At 40.5% G+C, this 17482-nt stretch overlaps 1 protein-coding gene across 1 annotated transcript; it reads left to right on the top strand.

The window, feature by feature from the left end:
* The first annotated feature begins 6580 nt into the window (after window positions 1-6580).
* On the top strand, window positions 6581-16653 carry LOC137264952 (NFX1-type zinc finger-containing protein 1-like). The gene is made up of 6 exons (XM_067800300.1): window positions 6581-6698; window positions 8553-8801; window positions 8928-13025; window positions 13248-14792; window positions 16349-16423; window positions 16649-16653. Exons 1-6 carry the CDS (start codon window positions 6581-6583, stop codon window positions 16651-16653), a joined length of 6090 nt encoding a protein of 2029 aa, XP_067656401.1.
* Window positions 16654-17482: the final 829 nt, after the last annotated feature.

Genomic DNA, 17482 nt, shown 5'->3' with positions numbered 1-17482 from the left:
TTTTCAGTCTTCCATTTCTGATGTACCCGCCGTAGTATTGATGGAATATTGTTAAAACGGCCTAAAAACATACTCACTCACTCACCCACTCACTGGAACTGGATCGCATAGCATCCGCATATTGCAATGTCTTTAAGACCTTCTTTATGAATTATTTCTTACAGCACACGCATAATACGACAAAACCCACAAACAAAAACAAAAATAAGAAAATTCAATTCATCCTTTTCTCATTTAGATACATCTGTATGTACACCAGTACTCTTTCTTGAAAACGATTATCCAGCGGCCGCGTAGAAATCACTGCACCATAATAAACTCGACAGAATAAGTTAGAGATACTGGTATTTTTACGATTAATATTTCATCATTATTCATAATTTCAAAATTCACATATATTCCTAACTATGTCTGTCCAGTATATTACAGAAATAGATGACGTAAGACCTGCTAGGGAACACTTTATCATAAAAAACATATCATATACATCACCAATTAAATTACGTTCTACCACGAATCAAGAAAACATTAGATTCTGATCAGACGGCATCGATTCTGGATTGACGCTCATCTGATCTGATTGTAAGGCCGGTTCACCGCGCATTAACAAATCTTATTGTGAGAACTTCCATCTGACCACAATGATGGCGGGCCATAACAACAACGCCATATAGTTTGACGTGGACTTTGGAATTTTCCACACAGGCAGAAAAACTCGAAAAATGCAATTATAATATTTTTCCTCCACAGTTACCAGGAAACGTCGCTTTCATATTGCCTTCTGTTATAAACATCATCAAACTGAATTACAATACACAGTCACAAACATTAACAAACAATATCAAACATACAAATCAGAAAGCGTTGTAAAAATACATCCCTGTCTATATAAAATGTGCAGCAAAACTTTCGTAAAAATTTACCTACTTGGTAAATGGTATTATGTTTCCGTTTAAAATGGGAAATTCTACAGATAACGGTCTGGCGAAACAAGAAATTTATGCTACTCATACTCCATCGTGTCCTGTTGCATCGTTGACAAAATGCATGTCAAGAATTGAACCCCCAGGATTCTGCTCTCTGCCGTCTTCCTCGCAAGGCTGTCACTGTTACGTTCTTGCACTTTGAAACAAAACTTGGTAATAATCCAGTTCCAAATGATGAAATAAAATAAACAGTTCGATGATCTTTTGGGTTAGATAAAATCTTCACTAAATTTAGTTATGTCTGTGATTATCGTGAACCACATTGGGAAATGTGAGTGTCGCACTTCTTCCATCGACGTAAGGTTTGAACTGAAAAGTTGACCAGTCACGCGACATTCATATATCGTGTTATATATAGTGTTATAGCAAATACTACCACCAAAACCATTCGTGAGGGATTTGCATCATTAATCTCACTAAAATTGGATTAAACAACCCCTGGAAGGAGCAAAAGGTAAACTAATAGTAATTAAAAGTATACCTTGCGTGTTAATATCACCAAGTTTAATAAACCTGTATTATACAACCCGAAATGTGATAACTGTATCTTTGTAGTATCTACATAAATATCATACTAGACAAGTATTACAATACACAGTATATTACAAAGGGATACAGCAAACATTATGGTCATGACCATTCTTGAGGTAAATCACCTCCATATAGCAAACGGTATGGTCAAAAGCATACCTTATCCGTCACTAATTAGAAAAAAGACTACATGCAGCATACACCACTATGTAGACTCGATCATCCGACGAAACAGATTCCACTGGAAGTAGTAGTGGTACAGTTATGTGAATGAATCACTGAAACTCAGTGATGACACCAGGTGTTGGTTCAAGGGTAAGATTAGTTAAGACCGATTTTAAGACGAACTAACAATGATGATACCAAGTGTTTCTCTATGTAGATAACATATACAGTACTGGGTAGCTATTCTCGCAACGTTCGTAGCCCTACGAACGTCTTAAGCCCATTCTTAACATATTGCCTACGACCGAAGTTAAGAATTCTTAGGGCTACGGACGTTTCGAGGAGATGGGCCCAGGAATTTTCAACATGTAGCCATGGCAAATGTATCCTTGTGGTATCTTCACTACTAATCTCACTTAACCAGCATGAAACGACACCTGGAAACTTTGCCGTCAAAAATATTCTTGAGGTATTCCTAGAATTGCGATAATATAATACTTGCATGTAGCAATCACTGTCACATAAAACAAACTGTATGTACGGACACCACTGATCGGAATAACACTGTATTGTGTTTTAAGTCATACAGTCATATGTCTCAAAATTCAGAGTGAGTGAGTGAGTGAGTTTCGTTTTACGCCGCATTCAGTAACACTCCATCTATATGGCGGCGGTCCGTAAATAATCGGGTTTGGACCTGACAGCCCAGTGATCAACAACATGAGCATCGATCTGTGCAATTGGGGACCGATTGCATGTGTCAACCAAGTCAGCGAACCTGACCACTCGATCCCGTTCGTCTCTTACGACAAGCTTTTCATGGCAAGCATGGGTTGCTGAAGGCCTATTCTACCCCGGGACTTCAGATGAACGGCCATCGGGCTAAGAATGTTTGTCTACAAAGTCACGCTCACTCATTACTAAGGCATGGCATCAGCAATCTACTTTCACTAACGAATTTCGACTTCTGCCAAAGCGCTCCAACATACCTGTTGTGCGTGGTTGTGTCCAAATTCTGACAGTTCGTACGCGTATATCTTTCGCGAAGTCTTTTCAAGAAAGCAGAGACTGACGTTATCTCGAATACTACCACCGTGGCATCTGTTTGCCAGGTACTATATCAATACCACCCACAGAGCATGTTACCATGCATAAACACCCTTGTGGTCGAGTGTCGCCTTTGATCGATTGCATCTCTCTTTATGGAGAGTTATATCGTGATACTCACATTGATGCATGGATGTAATTCGGCACAACTTGGGCCAAAGGGCCCATCGGTATCTTTATACGTGCTTGTCTTATACTTACTTTGCACTCACATGTGCGAGTAAATCAGTGTACCTTTTACGACTCTTTTAGCAATATTCCAGCAATATCACAGCAATATCACAGCAGGAACTCCCCACAATGAGCTAAAATAGTATTCAGTGGACGGACATCCTGTACCAATATGACGTCACACAGGAACGTATGACGTTACAATACATATATTGTAACAATAGCATAGTGTCATGTTCACGTAATCATTAGATATGATTGTAAAGACCTCTGAGGAATGCAACAAAGAGATTATATGGAACTGAGGAATATTTAACAAACTGCAAGTCTCAAGTTTTGGGAAAAGTTCAAAGAGTTCCAAAATCGAATAGTTGCACACAATCACATGGATGCTGACGAATAAATGAACCATTTTAATAAACATATATACACCTGGAAATTAATCAAGCAACACCCCAATTTTTTCTATTGGAGCAACTTTGAAGTGTTCTGACAATCAAAATATGCCGGGTTGATATAGTTTGACACTTTTTTATTCAACAGACGATCTCTGACAAACAACTTAAAGGGAAAAAGTATCAAGACTTTGCTTTATTGCAACGAAATCCAAATTCTTAAAACTGTCTTAAATTCATGAAAAAATGGACACAATTTACTATTCATCCACAGACGTTGTTGTCAGGTGTATTAACACAAATGTCACATGGAAAGAAAGAACAGTCATCTGAGAGTCTGCACACCGACTTTCATCAATATCTAGTGTGTCCTCCCTGCGCACGCACCACCGATTCCAGACGCCTCCTCATTCCTTGGATGAGTCTCCGGATCTGATTCTGGGGGATCCTGTTCCACTCCTCATGCAGGGCAGCCGTCAATTCGTTGAGATTATGGACTGGTGGGTCTCTCTGCCTCACACGACGGCCAATAAAGTCCCACAAATGTTCAATGGGGTTGAGGTCAGGGCTCATGGCAGGCCATGGAATTCTGTCAATTGCATTTTGCCGCAAAAAATCATTTACAGCATGCGCCCTGTGAGGTCTAGCATTGTCGTCCATAAATATGGGTCTCGTTGCCACAGGATGGTTCTCAAAATGAGGTACCACAGCCCTGTCAAGAACCCCCTGTTGGTAACGAACACCGTTAAGGTTGCCACGGATGGTAATGATATCCAACTTGCAGTTCATGGAAATGCACCCCCATACCATAACGGAACCTCCCCCAAAGGCCACAGTCTCCTGGATGTTCCGTGGAGCCATTGCTGTGTTCCTCTGCCTCCAGACCCGAGTACGACCGTCCACCATGTGCAGCAAGAACCGGCTCTCATCTGAGAAATGGACCTTCCTCCAAGAGGCAATGTTCCAGTGCAAACGGTCATTACACCAGGCCAGTCGGGCTGCCTTATGGGCTGGAGACAGTCTGGGTCGCTTGATTGGCCTCCTTGCCCGGTATCCTGCAGCTTTCAGACGATTCCGAACAGTCCTGTTCGAGATGGGTCTCCCTGGAAGCCACTCCTGTCTCAACCGAGAGCTCGAGTCGAAGGACCTGCGCCGTACAAGTCTCAGTAAAGCTCTGTCCTCCCGGACTGTGTTCTTCCTGGGTCTTCCTGGTCTAGGCAGGTCTTTAACTTCATTAGTGGCCCGGTATTTTTTCAAAAGTTTTGAAATTATGGAATGATGTCGTCCGATTTGAGTCCCGATTTGTCTTAGAGACATACCAGCATTCCTCATGCCGATTATTTGCCAACGAGTGGCCTCTGATAATTTCCTACGTGCCATGACATTGAAATGAATGAAAAACCGAATGCAATCGACAACCTGCGCTTGTAAACACCCCAGGGAAAAAGTGCATTTTTCGAAAGTTGAGGTTAAAGCAATGCACGTGCGCTGTGCAAGCTTCACGCGCGTCATATCAACCCATGAAAAGCTCATGCTGTATGTCAATACATCAAAATTGAATAATCAATCATCAAAATTACTTCGTTAAACTTTGTTAAGTTTTTATGTGTCTTTGAATTTGGTGTTGCTTAATTAATTTCCATATGTATAGATGAATGCGCTCCAGAAAAATACAATTGAGAAGTGTTTGAAGTGTTTGAAGCGTCCGAAAAATAATTTTTGTCAAGTGACATTTTGGATTTGTCGATAAAAGATGTGAAATAATTAGCAGTATTAACAATCTGAAAACCTAAAGTAAGACAATATTCTGTGTTAGAAGCAATACATGGAGATTGTTAATTATACAAAATAATGTGTGATTGCAAGTTTAATTCATTTCCGAGAACCCGTAAAGACCAAGGTGAGAATTGATCATCAGAAATCCATGTAAGCAAATAAAGGGGTTGGGTGGTCAGACTCGCTGACTTGGTTGACACATACTATCATATACCAGTTGCGTAGATCGATGCTCATGCTGTTGATCACTGGATTGTATGGTCCAGAATCATTACTTACAGACCGCCGTCATGTGGTTGGAATACTGGCATTAAAACTACACTCACTCTGTCGCTGTATTTTCGTGAAAATTGATCTTCAACAATCCACGGATGTCGTGACCCAGTGATTGATATCATTACCATCGAACTGCGCAATTGGTATTCGATGGCACGTGCCACTAATCTCGTTACAACAAGTATCGGTTAATGAACACTAGTTTTAAAGGCTGGTACTTATGATACAGTGGGAATAGTGCAATGAAAAAGATATGCATCTTTCCAGGCCTAAGCGACTGCAAAGATGGAGACAACACACACATGCGTATTTATACAGATACTGGCATCAGTATCAACGACTCAATATTTATTTCATAACTCCAAGAAATACTACTTAGTTAATAAAGGTTATTATACACCGCTTTTTGCAAGATTCCAACAACATACCTGCAAGGGACACCAGAAATGGGCTTCACATATTGTAATCATGTGGGGAGTCGAACTCGGGTCTTCGGCGTGACGAGTGAAGGCTTTGACCATTAGGCTATGCCGCCACCGCAAAATATTATTTAAGTTTTAATTTCACTTGGCGGTGGGGCTGATTATAGTTAAACATCACGCTAAATATCCGGGTTTCCATTCCCCACATAGGTACAATGTGTGACACTAATTTCTGGTGTCCCTGTCGTGATATTGTGGGATTATTGCTAAAAGCAAAGCAAAACTCACTGCTGATGTGTGCGCAAATATGTGCGCAACGTCAATATACGACAAACATGTGTAAGTTAATCGCCCGTGCAAGGTAGTTATTTAAATCTTCAGTCCGAGCAGAGTTTATTCAAATGGCTACCTTCAAGCTCACTAACTCGCTTGGCTGGTTGTGGGACAGCCTCATGAAACATAGACACAAAGCGTGGTTTAAACATAGATATACTGATGAGCGTTATTTCATAACATGCGCTGAAAACATAAACTATTTAATCCCATATCGTATCATTGTGCTTATCAACAATGTCACTCGTTTTGAAGAGAAACCCTCGATACGACAGCGCGGTATTAGGCACACAGAATCAAGGGGTGGGGTGGGTAACAAGCACTGTAGTGCTACTGATAATGCACCTGGCACTGGGCCCAAACAGATATCACTTCCGTAGTATATGAAACGACGTCACTCGTCGCCTCCAGGAAAATTATGTCAGCTGACTACACGGACGACGTACGCAGCCCCACTGACTTTGATTGTCGACATAAGGATCAAAATAACTTTGTCAGCATTGGAGACGGTCTTTTCGTGCAACCGCTCACAACAGGTATGTTTGGAGTGCTTTAGCATAACTCGAAATTCGTAAGTGAAAATGAATTGCTGATATTACACCAATAGTAATGAGTAAGAGTAAATTTGTAGACAAACATTCTGGGCCCTGTGGTCACATTGTCAGCACTGAAGGTCATGATCTGGTCTGTGGCTAAAAATTGAGCAATTTGTGTGTGTGTGTGTGTGTGTGTGTGTGTGTGTGTGTGTGTGTGTGTGTGTGTGTGTGTGTGTGTGTGTGTGTGTGTGTGTGTGTGTGTGTGTGTGTGTGTGTGTGTGTGTGTGTGTGTGTGTGTGTGTGTGTGTGTGTGTGTGTGTGTGTGTGTGTGTGTGTGTGTGTGTGAATGTAGGTTCGTCTACTGTTCTGGCGAGTTTCAAGAGTGGTCATATACCTGATGGATCAAGCAGTTGGTAGATACATATGTTAACAGAAGACGTCTCTTCATTTAAAGACAACACACATTCATACGGAAAAAACCGCCGCATGTATGTATGTATGTATGTATGTATGTATGTATGTATGTATGTATGTATGTATGTATGTATGTATGTATGTATGTATGTATGTATGTATGTATGTATGTATGTATGCTGGAATCTGAAAAAAACAAAGCAATAAAAAACCCAAACAATCAATTTGTATAAGTTTATCCGCAATGACATTAATCTCTATTATTTAGGATATATATAATCACATTGTCTCCTTTGATGCAACTGTGTTGGCCGTTTTATCTAGGCACAGAAACTGTTTTCTCTGGGTTCAGAGGCCGTTCTCTCCTGCGCGGTGGCGTTTTCTCGATTTTTATGGGGTCCGTTTTCTCCATATCCCTTCGTTATTATCCAGAGGTTTCTATTCGGTTTCCGCACCAAAGGGACAGCAGTCATCTGTGATAATGGCCTATATACTGGACTGTTTTGAATGTTCCCGGTTTAAGCTCACATTTAGAATGAGTGGTCTTGACACACTGGATTGTGTGCATGTTCCGTCAGAGTTTGATGCGATGGGGCCTAGTGGTTGAACCGTTTGTTCGCCATGCCGAAGGCCCGGGTTCGATTCCTCACATAGGTATAATGAGTGAAGCCCATCTCTTTAGCTGGAATATTGATAAAAGTAGCATAAAACTTACCCATTAACTTATGTCTTATAACCTGATATGTCAACTGGTGTACACAAATGTATACTTAGCTTGATATGTGTGTCAGGGCTAAAAAGTAAATATGCAGTCAATAATATCTTGTTCAGAACGATATATATCTTTCATATTGTTCAGAATGATTATTTAATATTAGCTAATGTGTGTGCGTGCATACAATGGTTATACTTACATGAAGATGAAGATAATGTTTTAGATCTTGAACATTTGACTTAGGTGATTTCATCAAGTTATATATGCAAATCCCATACTTCACACCTTCCTACACGTGTTCGCACATTTCAGAAAATGCTACATTTTTTTATTTCACCAGGGGCATCTGCTGTTGGGTACCAAAAATATTCCTGACATTATTATTTCTATCAGACTTCGGAGATTTGTTGAAAGTACAAATTCTAGAAATTTGGTCAATGTCATTTTGAGTACACAAAACGGGTTGATCTTAATCCAAGAGCCATTTCATGTAATCTTTACTATAAGTACCATATCACGTTTCTGCAGGCGCTCACTGTACCAGGTCGGATGTCCTGCAATGGACAGAAACAAGTCTTTGAGATACCATGATGAAGATCAACACACTGTCCGAGACGGAAGGGGCAGAGTGCCACAGCAATACAGTAGAATAATACATCAAAGGGAAAGGAGATGCAACGTTGGGGAAACAAAGTCAGAAACATCTGTGGGTTCACCTTTTGCAGAGTCTGAAGTGGTGGCATATGAAGATGATATGAAAAGGAGGTGTGGAGTTGATGATGCCCCTTTGCTAGAACACCAGGTCAATGTAAATCCTTCCAGAGAAACATCTGAATGTCAGAAGAGGCATTCAACACACGTTCCTCACGAATCCATAAGCTCCAGGACAAGGTCTGATGTGAATGGTCGCTTAAAAGGCATTAGGGATGGTGATAGAAAAACAAGAGTAGGGCTTTCTCATAATACTGCACAAACGACTAGAAGACATAATTCATGCCTTCAGCCGGATGTGTCGGGTTGTTTCAATACATTTGGTGTGCATGAAGATGACAAAAGGTGTAAATTTGTCTCAAAACCATGGTGTGAAACAAGTAAACGTGGTGTGGCTGATTATAAACTTCCCACAGAAGAAAGAAGACAGGCGCCCACTGATACAAACAACAGGAAACTGGAAATCGATGAGGTGCCAAAATTTGATCATGGAAATACGGCAACAAAGGAATTAGCTAAGAATTTAGCAATTGATTCGGTTTCATGTGTTGAGAAAGAAGTGACTGGCAGTGATTCTGCTGAAGATGGTGATAATGATTCTGGATTTGGCAGAAATGAAAAATTGTCTTTGCAAAGTCTTCAACAGTTGCAGTGTCAGTCCTCGGAATATATTGCAAACTACACAGCAAATGATGGGACTTGGTTTCAGACAGTCTCAAATAAGAATAGCTGGACTTTAAACAGCACCATACTGACGATTGCTATTCTTGCTAAGGGATGCAAGAGTACTTCATCTGAAAATGTCTCAAAGATGCTGCTTGCAGTAAAAGAATCCAGTTTCTTCAACGAGACTGTGCCGAACATGTTGACTGTCATCGCAAGTGGAGACCATACTGCAGAGGAGACGACACATACATTAAAGGATTTATACATTGTTTTACAATATATTAGTAGTCACGTTCCAAGTAGTGTCATGCTAACAATGGGTCTGGATGAACGTATACAGAACATTTTAAAAAAAGTACCGACAGAGACAAAAATATGGACTAAAGATCTTTTGCGAGAAATGGAAATATTTTCAGATATAAAAGGACAAATACTGAACAGGCTTGACACAGAAAAAGAAAGGGCTAAAAAGCAGCGAAGAAAAATCAAACCACCTGATAATTTTCGGACCTTGTCTGTGTTTCCAAGAGGGGAAGATCTAAACATGAGAAACATACCATTCCTCAGAAAAAACAAGCAACGTGGAGCATATGATGATATGGATGAATACTTGGACATCCAGTTCAGGCTTTTGAGAGAGGATTTCATTAAGCCACTGAGAGACGGAATACAGGAATACTGGGATTACCAAAAAGATAGAAGCATTAGGAAAAACATCAAGGTTTATAAAGGTGTTACCATCAAAGGTGTTGTGTGGTCAGCAACTGAGGCAATACTCCACACGCTCTCATTTGATACTACTGAACTGAAAGAAATTATATGGGAAAATTCCAACCGTCTGATAAATGATACACTTGTGTGCATATCTTCAGACAACTTCCAGACATTTTTTAATGCAACAGTCCAACTAAGGGATTCAGAGGAACTTGAAAAAGGCAATGTCACTGTGCGTTTTGAGATAGATTACATCGCTTCTTGTAGCCTGATGAAAGGAGGACCATATGTCATGATAGAAGCACCAGCTTATTTTGAAGCATACAGACCTGTTTTGGAGGCTCTTAAATGTGTCACTGATGACATGCCATTCACAAGGTACATTCTCAAATGTGAAACATGTACCAAACCTCCTCTGTATATGCGATGTAGTAGTACACCAATCGACTTTTCTATGGTTGTTAAACAACATGGAAAAGTAACAGTGCAGAAGTCAACAAGAAGATCAAAAAAGGTACTGGTGTCAAAATTAAATTCTAATGAAAATGGACAAGTTGATGTTGCTTCAGAGGAAATTGGTCAAGATGTAAACTATGACACATGGCCAAATGCCGAAGACCTGGGATTAAACGATTCACAGTACAAAGCATACAAAGCTGCCCTGACTGAGGAATTTTCCATCATTCAAGGTCCTCCGGGTACTGGGAAAACATACGTAGGTCTGAAACTTGTGGAAACATTACTATCAAATATAAAGTTGTGGCACAGAACCATAAGTGATAAAGGTATGTGTGAACATGGTGCATCAAGTCCAATACTGTTGGTGTGCTACACCAATCATGCCTTGGATCAGTTTATGGAGGGGATATCACGGTGTATGAAAGAAGAAGACACCAAAAGCATTGTCCGTATAGGTGGTCAGAGCAAAAGTGAGACTGTAAACAAATACAACATCATGCATAGAAGGACGGAAAGCAGAAGGTCTCTTGTGAACATACAAAATCAACTGAAAATGTATAAAAGAGACATTCAAAAATGCGGATGGCAAGTAGATGTCTTAACTGAGGGTATCATTCATGAAGATGTTTTGAAGCCCTTCATGAAACAACATTTCTATCGTCTAACAAAGCAGTTTGATAGAAAACATGGCAGCTCTGCTATACTTAACTGGTTGGGATTTGATGTCTTTGCAAAGCGCAACAAACGGTTACACAGTAAAGACAGTGTGATTCAATGTCCACAAGAATACTTTACCCAGAACCCCCAGTTACTTGAAACTAAAAACAGAATGTTTGCACTGACTATAGCAGATATTACTGAATCTATTTCAGAGGTTGGAGAGGGTAGAAACAGGGAAAATATCGCACACGTTTTGGAGGAACTGTCCAAAGAACAGAAGGATGACATTCGTAGAAATGTACAGGGTTTACTAAGTCATAGAAAAAGTATGACAACTCAGGAAGTACAAAGTGTCAGATACATCTGGAAACTGAACTGGAATGATCGACGGCATCTGTATTGGTACTGGGTACAATTATTACATGATTTTCTTGAAGCAAGAAAGATGGATGAGCTGAAAGACAAGCTTTGCCAGTTCAAAGAAATGGTGACAGAGTACGAAAATGCGAAAAGAAAGATTGATGTGGATATTTTGAAAGAAGCAAAGGTAGTTGGAATGACTACAACAGGGGCCGCAAAAAATTATGACCTATTGGAGTTGGTTAAGCCACGCATTGTCATCATTGAAGAGGCGGCAGAAGTTCTTGAAAGTCATACAGTTACATCAATACATCTGGGATGTGAACATCTTATCCTTATTGGAGATCACCAGCAGCTTCGTCCCAATCCAAACGTGTATACTTTAGCCAAAAGATACAAACTTGACCTTTCACTATTTGAGAGAATGGTTAACAATGGACTTGCAATCAATTGTCTGACAATCCAGCATCGAATGCGTCCCTGCATCTCCAGACTGATGAGACACATTTATCTTCGTCTTGATGACCATCCCAAAGTTTCCAATATTGAAAACGTAAAAGGTATTGCCAAGAACCTGTTTTTCATCAGTCACTCTGAAAACGAAGGCAACAAGGAAGATTCAATGAGTCACTTCAATGAATTTGAGGTACACTACATAGTTAGACTTTGCAAGTATCTCCTCTTGCAAGGCTATCAGATGTCACAGATAACAATTCTAAGTGCGTATTTGGGTCAAGTTTCTAGCATAAGAAAAGAATTGCCAAAGTCAGAGTTTGGTGAGGTCAAAATCACGGCTGTGGACAATTATCAAGGTGAAGAGAATGATATTATCCTCCTATCACTAGTAAGGAGTAACGTCGAGGAAAAAGTTGGCTTTCTCAGGATTGAGAACAGAGTTTGTGTTGCTTTGTCAAGAGCAAAGATGGGAATGTATGTCATAGGCAATTTTGATTTGCTGGCCAGAAAGAGTGACATCTGGAGAAGGATTATCACTGATGTGCAGAAAGAAGGTGAAATTGGACCGGGATTACCTTTATACTGCCAAAACCATTCCAACATGGAGAGAATCACTGCAACTAAACCAGATGACTTCAACGCTGCTCCTGATGGAGGTTGCTCGAAAAAGTGTGACTACAGACTTAATTGTGGACATGTTTGCCGATTATTCTGCCATCCATTTGACAGAGATCATATTTTATACGAATGCCAGGAAGCTTGTCTCCAACAATGCCCGGCTGGTCATCCTTGTCCAAAGCCATGTTTTGAGGAGTGTAAATGTATTGTTGTTGTCTCCAAAGTGTTGCCAGAGTGTGGCCACTCTAAGGAGGGATACTGCTTTGTACCTCCTGAAGAAGAACGATGTGAAATGCAATGTGAAAAAACCTGCAAGAGTGGTCATCAGTGCCAGCAGCAATGCTCTGAACAGTGTAGACCATGCCAAGTTAAAGTACTTCAGACTTTGCCAAAATGTGGACATCAGCAAGAAGCTGAGTGTTTTCGTGATCCACGTTTTATCAGGTGTCAAATGCAATGTGAAAAAACCTGTAACAGGGGCCATCAGTGCCAGCACAAATGCTCTGAACGATGTCGACCATGCCAAGTTAAAGTACTTCAGACTTTGCCAAAATGTGGACATCAGCAAGAAGCTGAGTGTTTTCTTGATCCACGTTTTATCAGGTGTCAAATGCAATGTGAAAAAACCTGTAACAGGGGCCATCAGTGCCAGCACAAATGCTCTGAACGATGTCGACCATGCCAAGTTAAAGTACTTCAGACTTTGCCAAAATGTGGTCATCAGCAAGAAGTTGAGTGTTATCGTGACCCAAGATTTATTGAATGCTCTCGCTTAGTTCCCAAAATTCTTCCCAAATGTGGACATGAACAAAATGTTCAATGCTCTGCTGCTCCAATGAATGTACAGTGCACGACAAACTGTGAGAAAATCTTACCGTGTGGGCACAGATGTAGCGAACGGTGTGGCGAAAAGTGTCGATGTAAAACATACATCCTCAAGCAATTGCGTTGTGGCCACCAAAAGTCCATTCTGTGTGACGATAGAGATCTCCTCAATCTTCAATGCAAAGTAAAGTGCAAAACGAACCTGAAATGCGGCCATTCCTGTGATGGATCATGCTTTGAATGTTGGGAAGGACGTATACATATTCAGTGCAGAAAGGAACACAAATGCATGCTTCTTTGCGGACATGTGAGTGAAATTAAAGGAAGATACACCCCTCCTTGTAGATACCTTTGCCCAACATTTTGTGATCATGGTCAGTGTGGAAAAATGTGTAGTGAAGAATGTACGCGATGTTACAAGAAGTGCACTTCACACTGCCCCCACTTTCAGTGTCGCAAATTATGTGGCGATACATGCCAACGTGAACGTTGCTCTAGACCATGCAAGATACGGCTCTCATGCAAGCATCAGTGTCCTGGATTATGTGGCGAGAAGTGCCCAAACATTTGCAGAAGATGTGAGCCAGACAAATTTCCATTGATGCCCAGTCTCTCTAGAAACAGACCAAGACCAACATATGTACAGCTTTCTGACTGTGGACACATGTTGGATATGCGTTTTCTGAACTTGTGGATGCAACCATGTTTCAACGAATATGGAGTAACTGAAATAGGTTATAGAAATTGCCCCTACTGTGCAGATCCTATTAGAAACAGTCCTAGATATAATCGAATTTTAAAATGCATACAGACTGATATTGTTGAACTATCCACTGCTAAGACTGAGAAAGAAACGATGTTTCAAAAAGCTATCGAGAAAGCTAGCGAGCCCCAAACAGAATTACCTCACACTGGTTATTTTGGAAGATCTAAATTTAGATTCAGAAGAAAAGATGAATGCAACTGGCTAGCTGAACAAATTAGATTGGCACTGTTAGATGACGTGCAGAATATTGATGAAGTCATAAGAAATTGGGATGTGTCTTCACCACATGTACAAGTGATCGAACAGTGTTTGGAAGATATGAAATACTTAAGAAAGTGGATTTCAAAATCGAGGGATTATTTCAGTGAACAAGAAACATCTGACGCAGAAAAGGAACTGAAACGTCAGACCTTAATCTTGACACTTCTAAATGTTCTGGAACATGTTGACTTTATCAGCATGAAGGGGGAGAACGTTTCTTTTGTTGATTCGGAAGTTGAGGCTGAATCTAAATTACCTGATGCTGAGCGAAGTGCTGTGGAGAGCAGCATTAGACTCCTACGGCAAACGGGGCCACTCAGTCAGCGCGCATTATCCAAGATAGAAACGCTTGTAGAAACATTGTCTGGATCTAAGGATCTACCACTAAATCTACCACTAAGGCTTCACGTCCAAGATATTGATCTACCCAAACCTCTCGTTTTGGGATGCTGGTTCAAATGCAGAAATGGTAAGTGAGTGTATGTCTATGTTTATGTATCATCTGACGATGGAAGAGTATTGCCCAAATTTAACCATGGGAGGAAATAAACGCATCCTCCACCGTGCCATAATGAGGCAATTTGTAGAATATGACGTGTTCCAGACATTCCAGTTCCGGCTCAATGCATTGAAGTGATGTCAGGTTTTTACTGAGCAAAGAGAGTAAGGCGATAGAGCCCTTACATTGGTGATGATATTTCGCAGCTTGACACAGGAGAGTTTTTTTCAATCCTGCTTCACAACGAAACAGATGTAATTTATACTGTCTGACCTGAGGCAATTGAGTTTGTTCAAACTTGCCTCTGTTCACTCAGCAGAATGTGGGTACCCGGTAGGATAAAGACACCTGCCTATTACCTTCTAGCGCGAGACAGGCAGTTTTGGTTAACCGGGGTAATAATGATGTGCTGTTTAAGCGCGTTTTTGTGGAGTATTGCGTGATAGAGGTACCCTCATTGTTATTGTTTTACAGATTAAGATAAAAATGCAGCAGAGAGAGTTCGGATTATCCTCGAACAGTCAGGCCGTTAAGACTCATCATCAGTTCAGGCCCTTGACCCCTATACACACAGCCCCCTCTTGGCCCCTGACAGCGAATGGGAATTTTCCCAGGAAGCGCTGCCAAGTCGAACCCACCAAGAACCGTTCGGAGAATATGAAGACTCCCCAACACTGCAGCCTTCTGCATTACCCATTTCAGAGGCCTGGAATGCTTTTCCTTAATCTTGCCAGTCATATTGCTGTCGAAAAGGACAGAAAATTCGATGTTATGCATAACATAATGTTATAATGTTATAATGTAATGTGCAAGCATAATTTTTCATGACGCCATGGACATGTTCAGGGTCGTACCATGGATGGATCTCTGAGCAAAAGTCACAGGCATAGCGGAGACGGTATAAAAGCAACTATCCATGCCACCGTGTGCTGTCTGTGCCAAAGAAGGGCATCCACTAACAAAGTGCTGGACAGTCTCATCATTATCTCATTATTGTCATTATTATTATCACCATCATAGAAGTATTTGATGGACATAAATGTTTGATGCACATTCGTCCTCACTCCGTCAAATGCATCTTATAGCTTGTGTAACATCTTTCTGGAGCATGTTAATTGCACGTTCCAGCTCAGCATTGAAAGGCGTGGCATGGTAAATTACTTATATCGCAATCACACGTTCTTTCCTATCAGTAGTAAATTCTGCACATGTGTTCGTAATTACACACGTGAAATTGTGGTCATTTGACACAAACACGTGCAGTGTGGAGCGTGCTGCGTACGACCCGCGTGGTTGGTATTCTTCCATTCTACCAGGTGCCTCTCCCTTATCTAGAAAAGCCGATTACTTTCAAACCGCCAACTAGAGTATTAATGATGTAGATTGCAGCGTTAAGTATGACAAACTAACACACATTATTTTCGCAGAATATGACAGAGCTCTTGTAGTAGTAATTGATATGATGACGTTTCTTATGCATTTATTGTTTTGGAAATGATCACACAAATATATGTCTTCTTAAACAGGTCACAAATTCTTTGAGGGCAGCCCGTACAAGAAAGCTAATCTGGATGAAGTCAAGTGTCCTGAATGTACATACGGTAAATTCAGCATTTTATTGCTTATATCGGGGCACAACTGAAAGCCTTAGATAACGCTCATTTTCGAGTTATGACCACAGTAGAATCCTGTGGTTATCATCAACTGTGAACAGAAATCTCTCAAGAATGTTTACTGTGCTTGGAGTTTATTAACCTCAAAATGAGGAGTTTGTTTCGGAACTTGCTTTGCAGCATATATGTAAATGCATCTTTTCAATGTTGCAGAATAAATCAAGGCTGCACAACCATAAAGTGAATGCTTCACGTGTACTGATGAAAAGAACCACTCCTGAATTTAGAGGTGCACCTGGTGTTACCGGTATTCTCAAAAGGCCTTTTGGGTACTCTGTTGTCAAGGACTGCAAAGTATCAAAGCTGCATATCACTCTCTGATGGCTGTTGTCACTGGACCTCAAAGATGTTGTTCAGGTATTCAAGACCAAGTTGAGATCGACAGATTGTAATGAATACAGCATTATCACCAGTCAGTTTGAGGTATACTCTATGTGCCATGTACGGTGGTGTTGTATATTGGTGAGGTTAAAGGGTTCTCTTGTCACGCTTATGTCTGGCTTTGATTCCCTACATGGGTACATGTATGAAACCCATTTTTGGAGTCCCTGGCCTAATATGGCTGGAATATTGCAAAACGCGGCGTAAAATAAATCCTTCTAGACTAAGTATTGCTTTACATTCTTGAAGGATTTTTGATTTTTGAATAGAGTGCTATGAAATGAGAATGTTATATGCAGGTGTTGTATAATCAGTTGCTTCAGTGATAGTGGTGTGAATACTAAACTTATGTTTCACATGATAAGGTGTGTTACATGCAGGTGTTGTATAATCATTTACATTAAGCAAAGTGTTGCAAATACTAAACTTATGTTTTTCATGATAAAGTTTGTTATGTGCTGGTGTTGTAGAATCATTTACATTTGCATTAAGCAAAGTGATGCAAATACTAAACTTATGTTTCTCCGGATAAAGCGTGTTGTATACTGGTGGTGTAGAATCATTTATATTAAGCAAAGTGTTGTAAATACTAAACTTATATTTCTA

This window comes from Haliotis asinina, chromosome 15, assembly GCF_037392515.1.
Source record: "Haliotis asinina isolate JCU_RB_2024 chromosome 15, JCU_Hal_asi_v2, whole genome shotgun sequence".
Taxonomy (NCBI): domain Eukaryota; kingdom Metazoa; phylum Mollusca; class Gastropoda; order Lepetellida; family Haliotidae; genus Haliotis; species Haliotis asinina.
Note: the sequence above shows the minus strand (reverse complement) of the source record. Positions and strands in the feature narration are given on the sequence as shown.